The following is a 15,387-nucleotide window of genomic DNA, read 5'->3' as shown; positions in this document are numbered from 1 at the left end:
GCGTTCATCCTTTTTTTTTTTTTTTTTGTTTTTTTGTTTAAAGGTGAATTTACACTTAATCAAAGTTGAATTGTCTAATTTACCTGTTGTGGACTTCATTGATGTAGTAAATAGAAGTAGTAAGACTTTTTTGCAAAGTTGCCAGTAAAACATATGCTCATACTGAGTTTAAAAATTAGAAATGCCATCTACATATAACTAAGCGGCTGGGTTTTCAATGCACATTACAGGCTCAAAACACCAAAGAGTGGAAAATAAAAAGCTTTCATCGCAAAAGCCTGACACCATTGTTATCCTGCATGCTTGCTTGGGTTATACAGTACTTATTCAATTTATTTATTTTTTACTTGATTGACAAAAGCTACCACCCAGCATTGCTGTTTTAATGGGAATATTTTTTTTTTTTTTTTTTTACATTTTTCTTAATTGATGAGAAACAATGTGACCTATGGCGTTCTGGGTTAAAAATGATAAATAATAATAAAAAAAAATTATAAGCCTAAAATAAATTATGTCCTGATCCTATTTCTATTACACTTAAAGTGCATCCTAATGTTTTTGAGGCTGCTGAGCCTATTATGTTTTGGCTGAGTATTTATATTGATTTAAATAGATATCACCCTCTGGTTTTAGTGTTATCTGCCACATCAGAGCAGATTAAATTACCCTCTAGAGGTGTTAAGATGTTAGATATAGAAGGGGGTAAAAACAGCTTGTTTGACAGAGCAGTTGAGATAATGTCTCGTAAGTATGCCTGTGTGTGTTGTATTGCTTTGTTCACCAAAGTGTCTTAGGAGTGGTGCTGAGAGAGTAGTGACATTGAGGGCAAACTATCGTTGAAATGTTTGAGTTTTGTTTTAAGTTCTTGCATATTGCCATAACAGCATTCACCTCTACATCCCTAATGTGGGGCAAATATGACCTTGTTATTCCCTGTACATTTTCTTGACTACATTAAATCTTTGTCTATAATCAAGAGGGGGGGGGGGGGTTTAGGACTTTAAATGAGGCACATTATATGTACCTCCATCCCGGGTACGAGTACGTAAACAGAAAAAGGAAATGTGGGACTTTAAATGAGGCAATTGACTTGTGGAGGTAGAGTGGTTGGTAAACATTATTTGTAACAATAATATAAAACGATAAAGTATTTTTATATATCTGCACATAAACATGGCATAAACGTAATAGATACATATATGTCAACTTGGCAGCACATAAGAGATAGAAATATTAATAACGTATAATACAAGGTATTTCCTATTAGCAGGCATTGGTAACCCATATGCAAAAGAGCTGCTGTAAGATATATGCACATACACATGAGTGGTTACATACTACTCAATGAATTTTAAATGTATAAAAGATATATATGGGCCAGTGAATCTTTGTCTATAATTATAGATTTAATTTCTGTGATTTGAATTTCCGATATTATGTTTAACTCATAGCACTACATTTTAGTGAAGGTTAATGTAGCTCATCTATGAGTCAGCAATGAAATCAGATTTAATGTGGCCCTGCTAACCAAAAGGTCACTTGGAAATAAAGCCTTTATATGCATACATTTTTAGGTGGCCCATGTAATGCTTGCTCCCCCCACTAGCCATTGTGAAGTCTCCTGCCAGCATGTGTGTCCTGTAGTGATGTATGAGCAAGTGGTAAGAAACCATATTGGCTGGCCAGGGAGCAAGTGTTCTACGATACAACAATAGTTGCATTGACTGAGTAGCATAGAACAGCGACTTTTCAATATATGAGCCACTGAAAAGGTAAGTATATATAAATGCTTCTTTTACAGGTTGCCTAATTTGTAGAAGTGACCCTGTGGGGACAAGTTCACTTTAAGTAAACCAACTGCAGAAAAAATACACAGCCTTTGAACCAATTACATTTCTTTTTAGCCAAAAAAAGTTAATCACGGTTATTTTGGCTGTAGTAACAATTTGACCAGCAACAAGGGTTTCCTCTGACATGTTTAGCACTAAAAACTGCATTTTTAGCACAAAACATGTTAGAGGTGACCCCTGCTGCCGTTAAAGTAAAAACAAATGTTGATACAGCCTAGAGTGCGTTGATTCATTTTCTTTAATGAACTAATTCACTGGAGGGCAATGATCCAGAATGGCACCCAGGGATTTTTAAGTGAATCCTGTGGAGGGACGCTCACCTTAAGCTTGCCAAATCTCCTTGCAGATTTCTTGTCAGCTGCACTTCATAAATAACAGCTAAAATATGATTGGATGCATTTGAGTAGAGTTTTTTATTTACCCATTGCTTTCATTGCATTGAATATAACAGGCTTTTGCATAAAAAGAGTCTGATAGGAAAGAAGGTGTTAGCCTCACTAATTCATCAAATTTAATTGTATTTTTCTCACTGTGTAGCAAAGTCTCTGTCTTCACAGCAAGCATGGACTTCCCTGAGGGTGTAAGGAGATTTCCCCTTTTTCAAGGACAAAAGATCATCTTCGTAAAGGGTATAGGTTTTGCTCATGACACCTCCTGGGTCACACCAGCTGATGCTGCTAGCAGTAGACCCAAGCTAAGCTGATCACTATGGAGTTGAACTTCCATCATGTACATGGAAATACAAAACAAAGCTAATTTAAGAGAACCTGTCCTATTCACTTGCATAAGCCTCTGTTTTCTATCACCCATGTACATGTGCGTTATATGTTGAGCTCTCCAGAGTACATCCAAAAGCTCAATTCCATTTTCATGAGATTGGGCTAGGAGAAAGGCAAAATGAGCTAGGCTGTGAAGACCCATATACCCAAGCTATCAATTTGTAATGGGGTGGCTATGATAGTAAACATCATACTGTTTATATCTGGTTCTGGTATCCGATTGTTTGAGGCAATGGTAATTCAATTCAATTTCAGTCTTTACATATATGTATTCAAAGCATCATTATACTTATGTATTGAACAGTTTAGATAACCTGGAAGGTACAATATAGTGTGTTTGAATTAATAAGGAAAGATTGATTCTTTTCAGACTAAAATCAATTAACAGATCAACAGTCACTTTTGTTTCAGATAAAATGATCAATATTACATGTAAATGACCAAGAGCTCTGGTTTACGTTACTATTTATGTTTCAGCATAGTAATGATGAACTATCTTCTAGTACATGCCTAAGTTTATTTTTCTTTAATCACAAAGTATCCCTGTCTACCAAAACATTTTTTTTCATTTGGACTTTCATAATTGTATGATGCACACTTTTATACTACTGATTTGCCTCTGTGTCATTTTCATTATCTTGCTGTTTTAGTTCCTGAAATATCACTTTGGTGTTTCAAGAGGGCTATTTATGTAGAACCCTAGGATAAGGTACTGCAGGAAATGTGTGTCAATTAGGACCAGTCTAGAATATTGACAAAGCTGAATCTTCTCTGCATCCCTTCAATTCTTAAGTGTTGAAATGTGCTTTACAGTTGCATGGCTACATTAGTGGTGAGCCTGGGGCTCTTATAGCGTTTGTCTTGTTCCTTTGGGAAACAAATAACCAAGGCTATTGCACACTTTGTATACTACATTAATGTGATTGTTATAGGAAAGTATGTGTTGCATGATAAAATATTAGTTTAATGATCAAAGGTGATAACTTGCTCATTCACTTTTTGACTTTTTAATGTTGCTGTTGTAGAAGCATTTGTTTTCTTTGGGATGTGTATGTGTTTTTGTTTATTTAAGAAATATTTAATAAAACAGAGAGGTACTTTGTAAAACTAGCACAAGCTAAAAATCAGAGTGGTTCGGTCCTTTGCTGAAAATACAGTTATGCTTAAAAAAAAAAAACCTCAGGGGGGGAGGGGGGATTTAAAAATTGCCCTTGTAGTGGGGCTTTTCCCCACACTGGGTTAAAGAGGAAGTAAACCCTGATGAGTTTACTTCCTCTTTTTTTCCCTGCAAAGGTAAAGCATAATGGGCTTCTATGCATCGCATAGTAGCCCATTATGTGTAACTTACCTGACACAGGAGCCTGCAATGTCACCGCTGTCCCCTCTGCTACGGAGCTTCCATCTTCTTTCCGGGTATCGTGGCTCTGGCGCTGTGATTGGCCGAAACAGCGATGACGTCACTCCCGCGCATGCGTGCTGGAGCCGCCACTAACAGCATATCACAGATAGCAGTGGCATGCTCAGTGCGCCGCTGTCTACAGCGCATGCACTGTAGACAGCGGTGCCTGTCTTTTTGCAAATATCTCCTAAACCGTGTAGGTTTAGGAGATATTTCTTGGACCTACAGGTAAGCCTTAATCTAGGCTTACCTGTAGGTCAAAGTGGTCTGTAAGGGTTTACAACCACTTTAAATGATTCACTTCTGCACTACAGCTATAATGTCTGTGCACTCCCAGTTACAGGTGCTGGCTCTGTAAGCAGCCCATTATCTGCTGAACATCCAAGCAGTGAGAGAAAGGGAGGGAGCCGCATATCTGAAACAAAGCTACGGTTTTAAATTTAAAAATGTCTTAATCCAATGGTATACCGTAAAAGTTATCATACCGGTGGACAGAGGTAAGGGTTAAATGCTTGTTTTGTCTAGAGGAACATAAAGTTTTGCTTGCCTTATACCTTACTCCCACGGCCTCCTCCCTTTCCATACCCCCAAAGCAGCTTCTTTTCAGTGCTCCGTCCGATAATCACATTCTGATGTCATCCCGTACAATGCAGGACCAATACTTCTGCATTTTAAGTGAGGACATCGAGGGTCCTTCAGTGACCCAGGGCATCAAAGGGACAGCTGCTAGGGGAGGGTAAATAAAATTGCTTTTAATGCTCTCCAAGACCAAAATGAGCATTTAACCCTTGCAGTGCTAGGGAGACCCTCTACAAGGGTAGTTTATAAATTTCCCTGGAGTTCAGCTTTATTTCCTCTACAAAATAAAATATACAATTGTGTTTCAGAAAAACTGAAAGTTTTTGTTTTTGATTCAGATCCAAGAGAAGCAATAATGAAGTTAAAATCCATATAGGATCTGTTTTACCTGCCAAACGCATTGTATTCTAGTTCAGCCAGTCTTTTTTTTCAAGGTACAAGGCTGGTAGCAAGGCCAGATCCTTAACTTGCACAGGAGCAGCAGCATGGCTTTACAAGGAGTACACCCTCCTCAGCCTGTTGACTCAGCACTTGAGGAGCAGCACATTAATAGATTAACATTCCGCTCTCTCCTCCTGTCATGGAACCTCCTGTATTCTGGAGTTTGCCCTACCTCACCCAGACTGACAGTAGCAGTACAGGGGATTGCAGGAGACTGATGATGAAGTTCTTAAAGGCTAAATTCACCTTCTGAATATGTTACACCCATATTTAGGGTCTAACATATTTGTCACCCCCCCCCCACCTTCCCTGTGACAACAGGTGAGGAGACTGTAGTTCTCAATAAACATGACACTTTCTGCAGCTCAGTAACTGTCTGCCCCAAGCAGAGAGATGTCAGCAGTGTCTGGAGCAGCCTGACCATGATCTGCTGATCGTGGGTGCAATGCTTTGTGGGCTCCTTTGTAATTAAAAAACAAACAAAAAAAAAATTCACATTTTTTACCTGAGAAATCATGTGCGTTTATTTTTTTTCTTTACTAAAGGTGTACTTATTCTTTAACCACTTCTTCAGCCTCGGAAGAATTTACCCCCTTCCTGACCAGAGCACTTTTTACAATTTGGCACTGCGTCGCTTTAACTGCTAATTGCGCGGTCATGCAATGCTGTACCCAAACGAAATTTGCGTCCTTTTGTTCCCACAAATAGAGCTTTCTTTTGATGGTATTTGATCACCTCTGCGGTTTTTATTTTTTGCACTATAAACGGAAAAAGACCGAAAATTTTGAAAAAAAAAGATATTTTCTAATTTTTGTTATAAAAAAAATCCAATAAACTCAATTTTAGTCATACATTTAGTCCAAAATGTATTCAGTCACATGTCTTTGGTAAAAAAAAATGTCAATAAGCGTATATTTATTGGTTTGCGCAAAAGTTATAGCGTCTACAAACTAGGGTACATTTTCTGGAATATACACAGCTTTTAGTTTGACGGCCTATCTCATTTCTTGAGGTGGTAAAATGGCAGGGCAGTACAAAACCCCACCAAATGACCCCATTTTGGAAAGTAGACACCCCAAGGAAATTGCTGAGAGGCATGTTAAGCTCATTGAATATTATTTTTTTTTGTCCCAAGTGATTGAATAATGACAAAAAAAAATTTACAAAAAGTTGGCACTAAATGATATATTGCTCACACAGGCCATGGGCATATGTGGAATTGCACCCCAAAATACATTCTGCTGATTCTCCCGAGTACAGGGATACCACATGTGTGGGACTTTATGGGAGCCTAGCTGTGTACAGAGCCCCGAAAACTAAGCACCGCCTTCAGGATTTCTAAGGGCGTAAATTTTTGATTTCACTCCTCACTACCTATCACAGTTTTGAAGGCCATAAAATGCCAGGACAGCTCAAAACCCCTCCAAATGACCCCATTTTGGAAAGTAGACACCCCAAGCTATTTGCTGAGAGGCATGGTGAGTATTTTGCAGCTCTCATTTTGTTTTTGAAATTTTTTTTTCTTTTCCTTTTTTCAATATTTTGTGACTAAAAGCGAGGTCTGCAAAATACTCACCATACCTCTCAGCAAATAGCTTGGGGTGTCTACTTTACAAAATGGGGTCATTTGTGGGGGGTTTGTGCCATCTGGGCATTCCATGGCAACCAAAACTGTGATGGGCAGTGAGGAGGGAAATCAAAAATTTACGCCCTTAGAAAGCCTGAAGGCGGTGATTGGTTTTCAGGGCCCCGTACGTGGCTAGGCTCCCAAAAAGTCTCACACATGTGGTATCCCCGTACTCGGGAGAAGCATGGCGTGTTTGAGCAATATATCATTTAGTGACAACTTTGTGCAAAAAAAAAAAAAAAATTGTCTTTTTCCTGCAACTTGTGTCACAATATAAGATATTCTATGGACTCGACATGCCTCTCAGCAAATAGCTTGGGGTGTCTACTTTCAAAATGTGGTCATTTGGGGGGGTTGAACTGTCCTGCCATTTTATGCACAACATTTAGAAGCTTATGTCACACATCACCCACTCTTCTAACCACTTGAAGACCAAGCCCTTTCTGACACTATTTGTTTACATGAAAAAATATATATTTTTTAAAGAAAATTACTTTGAACCCCCAAACATTATATATTTTTTTTAAAGCAAACGCCCTACAGATTAAAATGGTGGGGGTTACATTTTTTTTTTTCACACAGTATTTGCGCAGCGATTTTTCAAATGCATTTTTGGGGGAAAAAGACACTTTTTTAAAATTTTAATGCACTAAAACACACTATATTGCTCAAATGTTTGATGAAATAAAAAAGATGATCTTAGGCCAAGTACATGGATACCAAACACGACATGCTTTAAAATTGCACACAAACGTGCAGTGGCGACAAACTACATACATTTTTAAAAGCCTTTAAAAGCTTTTACAGGTTACCACTTTAGATTTACAGAGGAGGTCTACTGCTAAAATTACTGCCCTCGATCTGACCTTCGCGGTGATACCACACATGCATGGTGCAATTGCTGCTTACATTTGATTGACGCCAGACCAACGCTTGCGTTCGCCTTTGCGCGAGAGCAGAGGGGGACAGGGGTGCTTTTTTTTTTTTTTTCCTTTATTATTTTTTTGCTTTTTGATCTTATTTTTAAACTCTTCCTTTCGTTTTTTTTTTTTTTTTTTAAATCATTTTTATTGTTATGTCAGGGAATGTAAATATCCCCCTATGATAGCAATAGTTAGTGACAGGTACTCTTTTTTTTGAAAAAAATGGTGTTATATTAGACCCTAGATCTCTCCTCTGCCCTCAAAGCATCTGACCACACCAAGATCAGTGTGATAAAGTGCTTTCCCAATTTCCCAATGGCGCTGTTTACATCCGGCGAAATCGAAGTCATGAAATGCTCGTAGCTTCCGGTTTCTTAGGCCATAGAGATGATTGGAGCAATTCTGGTCTCTGATCAGCTCTATGGTCAGCTGGCCGAATCTCCGGCTGCATTCTCAGGTTCCCTGTTGGAACAGGAGAGCCAGACAAAAACATGGAAGACGGTGGGGGAGGGGGGGCATTCCCTCCCACTGCTTGTAAAAGCAGTCTAGAGGTTAATTAGCCGCTAGGATTGCTTTTACATGAAAGCCGACTGCTGGCTGAAAAGAATGATACCTAAACCTGCAGGCATCATTCTGGTATAACCACTCAAAGTTCAGCAACATACCAGTATGTTGCTGGTCCTTGTTGGGCATATATTGTAATCTTTTTTTTTTTTTTTTATGCACCCTGTGGACTGAACGAAAAAAAGAGATTGATCGGTGGGTATGCCCACCATTAGAATACCTCCCTTCATCCACCCACTTCTAATGATGGGCATACATGCACCATTTATATATGCCAAAGCATGGGGGCATCCGCCCCAAAAGTTAGGAGCAAATCACTCCTCCGCCCTTGCTGCCCCCATGCTTCGGCATATATCACCTCCGACAGCGCTGGAGTCACGGCTTTATGTATCGTGGGAGCAAACGCTGTTGCTGTCAAGATAAATAAATCTGCGCTGCAGCTGAATGGCGTACCTGAAAACAAAAAAATGGTTAACAATAAAACACAGTAAACAGTAAAGTATAAAAAAATTACATACCTGAAAAGCAAACATGATAAAACATGATAACAATAAAACATTGCAGAATAGAATACAGTAAAAAAAAGAGCAGAACAATAGAGAGAGAATAGAGAGAGAGAACAATAAAACGACAACTATTTTTGTTTTTTTTTATTTTATATATTTTTATTTTTTTTTTTTTTTTTTTACTTTTTTCCACTTTTTTTTTTTTTTTTATAACTGTAACCGGTTCAAGGTTCGGGTCTCTCAAAATGCGATGGCATCTTGGGAGACCCTGTGAAAATGTGCCTAGTCTGTGCAATGCTGTACCCTACGTTAATACTCAACTAGTGTATGGTAGCGTTCAAAACATTCACCAATGCAAAAACCAGGATTGTCAGGACAGGAGGGACAATAATAGTGGGTGTCACGCCTAGATCCGCGCTTGCTGCAGACACAACATCTTTTCTGGGCGGTTCGTTGGGTAGGGGTACCGGGAGGACATAAGGAAAATGCTTCTCATGCAGCCGACTGCATTTGGTTGGAGATGTGAATGGGGGAAGTATGGATGCTGCAGAAGTGGTGGGTTCCCAATTAGGATTGGCGAATGCAGCAGGAAGGGCACTATGGACACAACGGGCCTGTGTTTGTCTTCTTCTTGGTGGCAGCGGGACACTACTTGTGCTTGCCACCTCACCAGCTTGAACTGCACTTATGGGACTCGCCACAACACCAAGTGTTACTGCAGTGCTGGTTTGACTACGACTGGGGTGTACTAGGCCGCTGGTGCTTGCCAGTTCACCAGAAGGAATAGCGGCGTTAGTACTGCTCTGCTCCATACGAGGGACCTGCGGTTCCTGCACCTCAGCAACAACAGAAGAAGATTGGGGTTGGGTACGCCTGACCTTGGTAGGGACCACAACTTCGTCGTCAGAGCTATCTGTTATGGAGCCGCTGTCTACAGGATCGTATTCTGAGCCTGAATCTGACAGATGAGTGACTTCCTCTTCATTATCTGTCATGCTCAGAAATGTGTAGGCCTCTTCACTACTGTACCTTTGATTTGCCATTTTGGGCTCTAAATTTAGTGGTACAGTAGTGAGACTCACAGATAAAAAAGCTCCTGACTGTTAGCGACTGATTCAAACGCTACCAAAATAACTGTTAGCGATCGCAGGGATCAGGCCTGACTCTGCGAACGCAGCAGTTATGTGTTTAGTGTTTTGTAAGTGACAGTGATCGATCGATACTGCACTTGGGTGGGCTGGGCTGGGCCGGGCGGAGGGGCAAAACGCAGGTGCTAGCAGGTATCTGGGCTGATCCTGCTAACACTGCATTTTTGGGAACCCTAAACTGCTGGGGACGCTAGTATAGATCTGAACGGATCAGATATTGAGCCGTTCAGATACTATACCACTAAGGGAGGTGTATGCTGCGTGCTTGGGTGTTAGCGCTACTGGCACTAACCTGACGCTGCCTGGGGCGACGCAGACCCTATCTGACCCTAAAACCTAACTTGTATCACCGCCCGGCGATCAGGCGGTTAAACCTTTATTGGGTAATAAACAGTGGGTGCCCTGACACTATAAAAAATAAACTAACTAACCAGCGTCACCTGTAACAGTTATATGGTGATCACTGGTGAAAGGGTTAACTAGGGGGCAATCAAGGGGTTAAAACCTTTAATAGGTAGTATATGGGGTCCCTGACGCTATAAAACGATGACGGCGAACCTAAATACTTATCTCCCTAACTAGCCTCACCAGTGACACTAATACAGCGATCAGAAAAACGATCGCTTAGTGACACTAGGGATGGGGGGGTGATCATGGGGTTAAAACTTTATTAGGGGGGGGTTAGGGGGGTACCCTAGACCTAAAGGGGGCCTAATACTAACTGCCCTACCACTTATAACTGTCACAAACTGACACCAATGCAATAATCATTAACAAAATAAACAAAATGCTATTGGTGTCACTGACAGGGGGTACAGGGGGGTGATCGGAGGTGAAAAGTGTGCCTAGTGTGTTTTACTGTTAGTGTAGTGTTGGTGCACTTACTTGGATGTCTTCTCTCCTCGGCCCTGGAACGAAAAAGACCGACGCAAGGAGAGGTGACATCACTTTCTCTGCCGCTGTTTACATTACAGCAGCAGAGGAAGATTTTCATTCGTTGGGAGCGATCACGAGGGGGTGGCCACGAATGAGTGGCCTCCCCCTCAGCATTGATCGCTCCTCTAACGATGCTGACTGCCTCGGGCACCGGGGGATGCAGATCACATACCAGGTACGTGATTTTGCCTGCTTGTGCCATTCTTCCACAGTATATCTGCGCTAGGCAGTCGGCAAGTGGTTAAGCAGTTTTTAAAAATTTATGTGAATTTTTTTTTTTATGATTACATTTATTGTCCAGTGTTGGGATTTTAGTGAGAAGTTCACCTTTTAAAAAAAAAAACAATAAATGCAAATCTTTTGCAGGATAAAAAAAGTGCATTTATTGTTTTTTAATTGGGAGCCTGGAAAGCATTGCACCCACGACCAGCAGAGGGTGCTATGCTGGGCTCTTGCAGGCTCTGTGTGTAGGCTGTTTGGCTGTACATCATATGGCCAAGCAGTTACACGTTAACAGGAAGCAACAATGAACTACCACAGTGCTCAACAGCGCCATGGCAGTTCATTGAGAACTACAAGCCGACAGCCGCAAAGCTGCTGGATCTTGTAGGTTTTAATGCACAGAACTCTGTAAATGAGTGACACGACCGGGCAGGCAGAGTCATGCTCAGCCGCGTTTTCTGCACATTCTAACAGAGACAGGGGGGAGAAGATCCCCTGCTGCCCGTGACATTGGGGAGCCGAGGAGGTGCGGGGGCCGGTGGATTTGTATAGGGCTGCAACTAACTATTTTCATAATCGATTAGTTGGCCGATTATTATTTTGATTAATTGGTTAATAACCTTCAAAAAAAATGGTGGTGTATAATTTATTTAATATGTAAAGTCTTAAAAAAAGGCATTTTATTCTTAAATATCTCTATGCAGTAGTAAATATAAATAACCAACTATATGGTTAGGGAGCAAAATCTCTAATCCACTCTAAGAATAACAGACAGAAGAAATATACTGTATATACTATTAGAGGAGATATACTGTATATACTATTAGAGGAGATATACTGTATATACTATTAGAAGAGAGATACTATTAGAGGAGATTTACTGTATATATCAGTGATAGCGAACCTTGGCACCCCAGATGTTTTGGAACTACATTTCCCATGATGCTCAACTACACTGCAGAGTGCATGAGCATCATGGGAAATGTAGTTCCAAAACATCTGGGGTGCCAAGGTTCGCCATCACTGGTATATACTATTAGAGGAGAGATAAACTGTATATACTATTAGAGGAGATATACAGTATATACTATTAAAGGGTGAATACTATTAAAAAACAATGTCTTCAAAAAAAATTCATTTTAAGAACCTTCATTCGATTTTCTAATCGTTAGTGGGGTCAAATAGACATTAATTTTCAACCACAGTGATGGGAACATTTGGGAATAGAAAACTTCTTGGTCAAAGGAACTTTCAGACAGTGTATGTGGTTTTCGTTCAGAAATTACATTTGTGTTAAAAACAAGTGAAAATTTCAAACATTCTTTCATTCAGCGAATGTACAAAGATTTTTCGTTTACATATTCTCGTCTGAAAATTGATCCGTGTGTTTTTGCACACGTGATTTTGCTGCGATTTGTGTTTTTGCATTTTTTTGGGCCAAATTGTACAGATTAAAAAACACAAATTTCAAAAACGCATTACATTGCTTTTCTCCAGCTTCTCCATTCAAGTATATTGAACCAAAAAAGCACCGTTTTGTGTTTAAAAAAAAAAAAAAAAAAACCCCGTCCCTTTCCAAATATGCAGCGGATGAAAAAAGCATAGATGTGAACGTGTCCCATAGCTAACCATGTAAACGAACTGTAGTGCGTTTCTGCAAAAAGCACCAAAACACACATAGATGTGAACCAGGTCTAAGACGTTTAGTAACATAATGGGGTTAAAAAAACTAAAATTAACCCTTTATAGTAAAAAAAAAGCAAATAATCACTACTGTAAGGGTTTTTTTTTTTTTTTTGTGAAAGTAATATTTACAGTAGCGATTAGTTGCTCTTTTTGTACTATAAAGGACTCATTTTAGTTTTTTTTTTTTTTAACCCCATTATATTACTGCCCGATTAATCGATTATGAAAATAGTAATTAATTTCATAATCGATAAGTAGTCGATTAATTGATTAGTTGTTTCAGCCCTAGGTTTGTAACATGTTACATCCTAAATATGGGTGAAAATAGGTGCAGGTTCTTGCATCCCTCACACAAGGCTCAGGGGTGTGTATTGTGCAGTGCTCAGGAGTACATATCAAACAGGGTGCAGAAATCAAGAGTACATATCACAAGGATGCTGGAGTGGGTAACACAGGCTAGTGTCTAAACAAATGTTACCCGTTTTATTATTTTTAAGATTTAATATTTCAAAGATATGATGTGGTTTAAATGAGAGTTCTTTGACCAAGAGTGAAAGTTCTAATATAATAACATTTATTAGGAAGTAGTTGAAAGCATCTATCTAATACACAAACATCTATCTATAGTCTTACACCAAAGGAGGAAATAGTAGGTTAAAACACAAGAATTACACGGAGGAATAGAGAGTATATTCCTTAAAACATTAATCTACAAATATATTCATTTACAAGTAAAACAGACCATTTCCATAATTATCCTTTAGTTCCATTCTGATGTCTGCTTTCCCATAAAGTGCGCGTTTCCTCCCAGCTAGTCTGTGTATATCAATACAGGCTGATGCCTCATTGGTCGGCATAGCGTGACTTCTGATTGGTTAGCTTCCCTATTCTTTGCCTAAGTCGGCCCCCTTTAATGCTAATCCTTGTGAGCCATAGATTGACTTGAATTTTCCCGGGATTACGGGTTGATTCCGGGGTGGGCCTCCCTTCATTGCATATCCCAGCATGGGATCCTTTGAAGTGAGTTTGTGTACCACAATGAGGTTTGAATCCCATTGTTTGTACACAAAAGCCTGGGCCCCGTCTTGTCTGGTCTTCTCACAGATGTGTGAAGATACTATCTTCTGGCCTGCATAGATACAAGCTAAATGATATATATTCCTAATTACAATATTTTACCGCTATTAATGGAGATATCACATAAACTCATAAGGCAACACAAACATTACCCCAACCCCCTCTAAAGTTCACAACACTCTCCCAACGCCCAGCACAGAGCTATTTCACACACACCTTTCCCCACATAACATAGCTCTCTGCCCAGCCTCCCAGTACACACACACACACACTGTATAAAGCACTCTCATCACTCACCTGAGAGTTCCAGGGATAAGTCTTCAGGGGGAGATGTGAGACTGGTGGCTTCGCAGCATGTCTGAGCTGCTTCTGTGTTTACAGTGACAGGTCGGAAAGGGTAGGGATGCGGCAGAATGGAGTTCTGCCGTTTCCGACTGAAAAAAAGCCCTAAATCCCTCTTAGCAAACCTTGCAATCTGATCATTCCTAAAACGTTGCTTACAAATGGTCTAGTGGATAAATCGCATTTTGTCAATAAGTACCTGTGTTCCATTGTGGAAGTGTGGTCAATGTGATAGTGGCACTTAAGGAAACATTTTCCAAATCGCTGTTCATACACTGTTTTCAGTATTGACTTAAAATGTAAGACATATACTTTGCAAATAGGAATAGAAAATGTGACCAGTGTCTATTTTATTTTACAGGAATGGCAAAATTCTATCCAGAAGAATGCTGGCCTTGCTTTTATTGAACTAGTTAATGAAGGAAGGTAAATAAAAAAATTTAAACTGCGTTAATTATTAAGTGTGTTGTGTTATGTTTTTTCTTGCTGGAAAACATTGGAAAAGCAGGGGTCAATTTGTATTCAGGTCCAGTGAAGAGCAGTCTTCCCACTTGTGTGTAGTAAGCTAAAACTCTTTAGGGCTGGAGGTTTCCAGCATTAATCCACAAAGAACGTTGCATGTGCATGAACTCAGTAAAAAGAAAAATAATACTTTGTCTTTTTACATCATGAAAGGAGTGTAAAAGTATCCAACATAAACTGTCTTCACTGAGCCATAACACATGCATTATTTGCCATACAGTAAGGATTTTTATTTTCAGCAATAGGAGCTAAAGAAAATCTCATTGCTGAATTACTGCACACAAAACAAGTGATATAGCTTAGTGGATGGAATACAAAGCTGAATTTCATAATTTGTGTAAGGACTGCTTGGTTAATCAAAGATGCAATAGTGTCTGAAAGAGACGATTGATTCCATTCACCAATGTTGAGCCTATAATGATATATTTGTTTTGGCTCTAGCCTAAGTATGAAGGGTTAATATATCTATGTTGGTGGAGTCAGAGGGGCTAGCTGTCACCTTAAAGAGGAGTTCCACCCGAGGTCCAGTAAAAAAAAAAAAAATTAAAAGTCAGCAGCTACAAATACTGCAGCTGCTGACTTTAAATTGGACACTTACCTGTCCCAGGGTCCAGCGATGCGGGGGATCGAAGCCCCGCTCGTCTCCCCCTCCGTTAAGTGGCGCCGGCATTGCAACTATGGGTGCCGGGCTGTGGCTTCACAGCCTGGCACCCACTGCGCATGCGCGAGCGGCGCTGCGCGCCGTGATTGGCCGCTCAATCACCTGGGACCTGTAATGGGTCCCAG

General features: G+C 39.9%; 1 protein-coding gene across 1 annotated transcript in view; it reads left to right on the top strand.

The window, feature by feature from the left end:
- Positions 1 to 15,387, top strand: part of LRBA (LPS responsive beige-like anchor protein) — a 1,038,582-nt gene that overhangs the window by 383,145 nt on the left and 640,050 nt on the right. Inside the window, exon 34 of the mRNA XM_073604899.1 lies at positions 14,441 to 14,505. Coding sequence (XP_073461000.1) covers positions 14,441 to 14,505 — 65 coding nt within the window. The remainder of the gene's footprint in view (positions 1 to 14,440; positions 14,506 to 15,387) is intronic.

This window comes from Aquarana catesbeiana, linkage group LG01, assembly GCF_042186555.1.
Source record: "Aquarana catesbeiana isolate 2022-GZ linkage group LG01, ASM4218655v1, whole genome shotgun sequence".
Lineage (NCBI taxonomy): Eukaryota > Metazoa > Chordata > Amphibia > Anura > Ranidae > Aquarana > Aquarana catesbeiana.
The sequence above is the reverse complement of the archived record's forward strand: the minus strand, read 5'-3'. Positions and strand labels throughout refer to the sequence as shown.